General features: G+C 50.7%; 1 protein-coding gene across 1 annotated transcript; it reads right to left on the bottom strand.

Moving 5' to 3' along the window:
- Positions 1 to 287: 287 nt before the first annotated feature.
- On the bottom strand, positions 288 to 3,644 carry CHRAC1 (chromatin accessibility complex subunit 1). The gene is made up of 3 exons (XM_029222468.1): positions 3,394 to 3,644; positions 1,521 to 1,647; positions 288 to 939 (listed from the first exon to the last, which is right to left on the bottom strand). The coding sequence occupies exons 1-3, from the start codon at positions 3,538 to 3,540 to the stop codon at positions 815 to 817; spliced, it is 399 nt and encodes a 132-aa protein (XP_029078301.1). The 5' UTR covers positions 3,541 to 3,644; the 3' UTR covers positions 288 to 814.
- Between the last annotated feature and the right edge of the window lie 2,862 nt (positions 3,645 to 6,506).

Here is a 6,506-nt window from a genome sequence, read left to right on the forward strand (position 1 = left end):
TCCAGGAATAAAAGTATTAGAAAGTGCTCATTTTTGGACCTCCCCGGTGGTCCAGCGGTTAAGACTCTGCGCTCCCACTGCAGGGAGCGTGGGTTCGATCCCTGGTTGGAGAGCTAAGATCCCACATGCCTCACGGCGCCACCAATAAAAAGGAAAAATAAAAAAGTACTCATTTTAAAATTTCACAAATGTTTCCAGATAATAAGAAGGGCATTAGAATAACAGAGGGTTCTAAAACTAGTTTCATAAAACATTTCACTATAAAAATATATACAGCTTTTAAAAAGGAAAAATTTATTTCTTTACAGTTAAAAAAAAAATGCAGTATTTGGACATATACAAAGCCATAAATTTTCTTCAAATACGAAAATTCAAATGTACCAGAGACTACACATTTAGCTAAAACAGGATCTAGCTGTTCACAAGAACGAATTTCAAAAATATACATATGTGAATTTACACACTGATATTTAGAAGTTCTTCAAAATCTATCTGTAAACTAGAAAGTTAAGCAAAGCTGTCTTTGCCTCTATAGCTTACAGCCGCAGGCTGGCTGTGTCTCACGGTACGCAGCCCCTTCTTGGTCCTCTCCCACTCCAGCTGCAGTGTGGGCCTGGGGAAGAGAAGCTGCTGTCTGTGTTCCTTTCCTTTGGGCTGTTTATGGCAGAGGTACATTATGCTTGGTCTCAGCCAGGAAAGAACATCATGTACGTGAAGTCTCTGAAGCGTGAACAGACTAATGCCTGCTCCAGAGCAAAGGTGCTGATCCATGAGGGTCCTCACCAGGCTGATCTCTAAAGCACTTCTTTCTGCTTTAGGATTCTGCTTCATCGTCATCAGTCTCATCGTTGTTGTCATTCTCCTCCTCCTCCTCTTCTTCCCTCTTCTCTTTAAGCGTTTTCAGATATTTACTAGCTAAAATCTTCTTTGGTAATATATCTTAAAAACATAAAGCTAACATCAGCAATGCAAATTTCAAACGTGCTAGTTCCTGCTATGACCTCTAAAACAGGTTCCAAGACAAGTCAAAATTCAGACTACATAGCAGGAAACCAGCACTGCCTCTGGACGAAGGCTCAACACCTGTATCTACTCCAGTGGCTGCAAACCACACTCTGCTCTGTGCTGGCACCCACTAGGAGCAGCCCTGCCCGACCCACCTGACACAGCGGCTGGCCCCAAGGGTCACCGGACGCTCTTTTTTAGCTGTGGTGCACACAGCCTGTTCCACAGCAACAACTATGGGTTTCTGCTTCCCCAGCCAAGTAAGGACGAGTCTGAGGGGGTGGGCTGCCCGGCTCCCACACCCACCCAGACAGCCCCGTGCATGTGCCAACTTAATTCCTGCTCTAGGTGAACTGCATTACAAACATGCTCCACTAAACAAAACTAAAACTCTCGCCCCATGCCAGGTAAGCTCTGACACCTGGAGACAGCAGCAAAATGTCATTTTCAGTGAAAGCAGAAAAAGAGCAGGGAAAAAGCTGTTTTTTAACCAGAATGTTTCAAAGGCTAAGTACCTGCAAGAAACTGAAACGTTTCCGATTCCTCTGCGGTATCTGATAAATCACTGTAAGTGAGTGCTTTCTTTTCTTTTCCACTGCCGTGTCTGTAGGAATAGGTGGCGAGATATTGAACAAATAGTTCCTAAAACAAAATGAGAAAGTTAAGATGAAAGGTGTGCTTTGAAAATTTACCACAGACCTTACTTTTCAATTACATTAAGTTTAGATGATTTCAGATTATCTTGGTTCATCGAATTGGAGAAAATCACTGGAGAAAGGAGACATACGAGGTCGGAAAGAAAGCAAGGCTGAATTAAAATTGGCAGGGCAGCAGGAATTTCCCGGAAGTTTATTTTATTTATTTATTTAGTTTGTTTGTTTGTTTGCGGTACGCGGGCCTCTCACTGCCGTGGCCTCTCCCGTTGCGGAGCACAGGCTCCGGACGCGCAGGCTCAGCGGCCATGGCTCACGGGCCCAGCCGCTCCGCGGCATGTGGGATCTTCCCGGACCGGGGCCCGAACCCGCGTCCCCTGCATCGGCAGGCGGACTCTCAACCACTGCGCCACCAGGGAAGCCCTCGAAAGTTTATTTTAGATTTCTAACTTACGAAAAATATTTAAAAGCCATACAACAAGGAATCGTGTTTGTTTAATGCCCAATCTCTAGTTAGAAGGGTTGGCAAGAGACCATCCAAAAATTCTATGCCAGGAACAGACTTTTAGTCTTGTATTTGACTACGCTGTGTCTAAGGTGGTCCGCCGACAACTGTAACAGTCACTAGTTTAAAGGTAAAAAATGGTCAGCTTGCCATTCTGCCCGGACACCTTTCCGAGGGCAGCCCACCTGAGCTGAGCCCCTCCCTGTTCTACTTTAACTCCATCGAAGTTAGTCAAGAAGGGAATAAGAAGTGCCTGCAAATCTCTTAATTCCTTAAGACCTACAGAAAGAAACTGTACAGCTATCCCAAGACCATATGATTCCCCCCCCCTCCCTTAGCTCTGACCAACTCACCGCACCGGACACCGTCTACCGTCTACCGAACTAGGCGGCCTGGGAAACAGACTCGAAGGGAAGTTAAAGCAAGTGAGGGAGACTCTGCAGCAGAAACCTGGCCCAGGATAAGAACAGGAAGGTCTGGCCTACCTAGACCAAATTAAGAGACAAAATCATCTATCTAGACCTAGGAGGGGGCTAAAACTGAGGTCCCCGAAATTACTTCAATTCTGGCCCAGGAGACTGGGAGAGGGTGGTCGAGCGGCTGGGCCGGGCCGTACCTCCTGAGGGAGCCGCCGGCCCTCTCAATGAACCGTTTTGAGGAGCTGGGGCCCAAAGCCGCGAAACAGGCCGGAAGCGACAAAAGGAGAGGCTTTGGGGCCCGGAGTACAGTGACTGGAAAAGGAGGAGGAGACACCAAAGAAGGCCCACGGGCCTCAACGCTACCGCCCAGGCCAAACCCGCGCGAGGAAGGGGGGGAGCGGAGTGGGCGTGGCGACCAGCGCGCGAGGGAGGGCGGGAGCGGAGTGGGCGGGGAGACGGGTGCGCGAGGGAGGGCGGGAGCGGGGTGGGCGGGGAGACGGGCGCGCGAGGGAGGGCGGGAGCGGAGTGGGCGGGCGGGAGCGGAGTGGGCGGGCGGGAGCGGAGTGGGCGGGCGGGAGCGGAGTGGGCGGGGAGACGGGCGCGCGAGGCGCCGGATGGGCGGGGCGAAGAGCGCGCGCGGGAGCTGGGGCGCGCGCGGCGTGGGAGGGGAGTGAGGCGGCTCTCAAAAGGGCGAGCGCGCGCACGCGAAGGGGACTGGGCAGCTCCGCGGGGCCCGGCGGGGCGCGATGGTTCCGGGTGGGCCTCACCGCCGCCCCACGCTCCACACTCCTCCCCGCGCTGCCCGCCTCACCGTGGCCTTGGCCGTGAGCACCAGCGCCTCCTGGTTGATGCTGGACACCTCGGGGGAGCTCTTCATGATGACCCGGATGCGGGACAGGGGCAGCGACACCAGCCGCTGCTCGCCGCACTTCTCCTTGCCCACGACCACGTCCGCCATCTCTGCGCCCCGCCCCCGCAGCGGCAGCCCCTACCCGCCGCGAGGTGGCCGGCCTACACGGTCGGTGCGGGAGCGGCGTCCCGCTGCCCCGTGGGAGTTGTAGTGTCGGGAGGCGCGGCCGCGGGACGGACTACAAGCCCCGTGATGCCGCGCGACCCCTAGGCTGTGCTGATGGAGCGGAAGGGCGGCCAGCAGATTCGGCGGGGCGGGGCGGGGCGCGGCGGGGCGGGGGTGGGGGGCGACCGTGGGTGGGGGTTCTACCTGTGTGATGTTGAGAAGTATCATGAAGGAAAACAAAGCAGTGTAAGAAGATAGAAACCGGGTCAGTAAAGGAGAAGGCTGGGCAGCGAAGAGAGAAAAGAGCCCTGTTTATGAGAAAGCGCTTTGCCGGGGGAAAGGAGCGACAGGCAAAGGCCTTTCAAGAAGCTCAAAATGACCGCTGTGTGGACCAGGTGTGCTAGGTGAAGTCTGAGAGGTAGCCAGAGACTAGGTCCTGTTGGATTTTATTCTAAGAAAAATGGGAAGCATCAGAGGGATGATGGGCTGTGTCTTAAGTTTTCGAAAGATCCCTCTGGCTGCTCAGCGTGAATAGACCAGAGGGGAGTCGTGAGGATAGGGAGGTTGTAAGGGTGGAAGCAAAGAGATTGTAGAGTAGAAGGTGATTGCAGGTGATGAATTGGATGCCAGTGTGGCTAAGGCGAAATGAGCTAGGAGAAGAATGATGAGAAGTAGCCATGGGCCAGACCAGATAGGGCCTTGTACGTCATGGAATTCTTTCCCAGAGAGTTGGGAGACCTGGGGAAGAGTAAGGTGGTCCCACTTAAGTTTTACAAGGAATACTCAGGTTGCCGTGTGTGAATAGACCGGAGAGGGGTGAGAACGGAGGCGGGCAGAGAGTGCAGTTAGGAAGCTGTAACGGGGATGGAGGCAGACGATGGGTTAGACTACAGTGGAGGTGGTAGAAGTAGGGTAGGATTGGGGATCTAATTTGTAGAGCCAACGGTTATCGACGAAAATTCAATTAACTATCAAGTTAAGAAGAAAAAAAAGGGATTTTATTCGAGCCAAACTGAGGATTATCACCTGGGAAGCAGATTCTCAGAAAGTTCTGAGACCTCTTCCTCCCGTTAGAAGTCGAAGGTATAGTCTGTACATTTTTGAGACAACGGATCGTACATCAAAATGACGTACTGATGTTTCACTTAAAGTTCACCAAGGATACATAGACCAGGTAAGCACGTACAAAGCGGGCAGCAAGTCACCATGACCCCCTACAGAGCTGGGAAATAACAATGTTCTTGTAAGAAGTTACGTTGCTAGCGTCAGAAGGAAGAAAAAAAAAATTGATCTTTATGGTTGAGCAGGCACTGCCATCTTTGAGGAGCGCTAACGCGTAGCGCTAACGCAGATGCATACTGCACATTGGGGAGATAGGGACGAGGCCCAAACAAACAGAATTTTATGATGAATTTTTTTCCTTGTCCTTCCCTAAAATAGAAATTTTATTTCATCAGGGTCTTGCTAATGTGATGTGGAGTATGAGTGGAAGGATGGTAGTGCTGTTACTGAGATGGGGAACCCTGCGGGAGGAGCAAATTTAGCAGAGGCGTAGTTTGGAGCAAGTTAAGTCTCAATTGCCTGTGAACCCTCGTGGCAATGTTGAGGAACGAATTGGCTATTCCAGTCTGGAGTTCAGGCTGGAGCAGTGAATGACAAGCCACCCTTGTCTAGGTGGGAATTAAAACCAAGGACCTGAATGAAAGTACCTGGGAGGAGAGTGTGGATAAAGTAGAAAGATCTAAGGACCACGAACTGGGGTACTCCAGCATTCTGAGATGGAGAGGAGAAGGAAAATCCAGCAAAAGAACCTGGGAAGAAGTGGCCATTGAGTAAGAGGAAAACCAAGAGATCGTGTGTCCATAAAGTCAGTCGAAGAAAGTTTTTCTGAAAGGAGAAACTGATCAGCTGGATTGAATACTGCTAGGAGGTGGAATAAAATTGTCCCACCATTCACAACAGCGTGACCCCGGGCAAAGCAAGTACTCTCTCTGAACCGCTGTTTCCTCATTTGCAAAGATGAGACAGGAGAGTCGCACCTGTCTCGGGCTTGTTAAAAGGTGTGAACATGCCTGGTACATGAAGATTAAAGTCGTCCCCCCATCCATCCAGCACTGCCCCCCTCACAGGTCATCAGGGAGCATCAAAGGAGCTGAGAACGAGAAAGCTCTTTGTCAACTGTACAGCACCCTGCAAAAGCCTAAACTACTCTGTAAAGTCTCAGGGTTCCTGCTGCAAGGTCCTGTCACTCCAGTCAACTTTGATTTCAAAGTTCATATGAAAGGAGTCTGGAAAATTAAAAATAGATCTTGTTTAACCTTTCTGATTTCCATTTTGTCCATCACTTAGGTAATGATTACGAAATATAAAATGTGTACTTGCAGAGCGTGTTTCTGCAAGTTTAGTGGGTTCTGAAAATCACTGCTCTTCAGTCTTCCTGAGGAGAGGAGTGAAGGCCAGAGAGCCCAGATGACCCAGATTGCTGACGTTTGTAGTGCCAGAAAAGTTTTCCCATCTACCTTCAGCCGTGATGACCCAGTCGTCTTAGCACCTGCTGTGTGCTTTGTCACTAGAAGGTGAAGGCCGAGAACGCAGGGACAGTGTCATCTTCACCGTTGTGACCTCAGGTCTTGGTCCAGTAGCACCCAGTACGTGTCAGGCACTTCTAGGCACAAAGGAAAGGTACAGGCAGCGAGCAAGACAAGCTATGGTCCTTGCTGTCACGGAGCGTAGTTTCAAGTACAAGCGAGACAAGAAAAATAACACCTCCTGTGGTAAGTGCTATGAGGAAACAGACCAGTGTGAGAGTGATAAGACGGCCTTTCTGAAAAGTGAGATTTAAGGTCAGATCTGGAGGACATGCAGAAGGGCTGGGATAAGATGAGCACTCTGTACAGAATAGCCTGTGG

The sequence above is a fragment of the Monodon monoceros genome, unplaced genomic scaffold (assembly GCF_005190385.1).
Source record: "Monodon monoceros isolate NGI ecotype Baffin Bay Population unplaced genomic scaffold, NGI_Narwhal_1 Super_Scaffold_14, whole genome shotgun sequence".
NCBI lineage: Eukaryota > Metazoa > Chordata > Mammalia > Artiodactyla > Monodontidae > Monodon > Monodon monoceros.

What these genes read in the sequence shown, in the direction of transcription:
- CHRAC1 (XM_029222468.1), bottom strand. Translation starts at nt 3,540, where the DNA reads ATGGCGGACGTGGTCGTGGGCAAGGAGAAGTGCGGCGAGCAGCGGCTG. An exon ending in TGCTCACGGCCAAGGCCACG is followed by an intron (nt 1,648 to 3,393) that starts GTGAGGCGGGCA and finishes ATTTTGTTTTAG; the next exon opens with GAACTATTTGTTCAATATCT. An exon ending in AACGTTTCAGTTTCTTGCAG is followed by an intron (nt 940 to 1,520) that starts GTACTTAGCCTT and finishes TATGTTTTTAAG; the next exon opens with ATATATTACCAAAGAAGATT.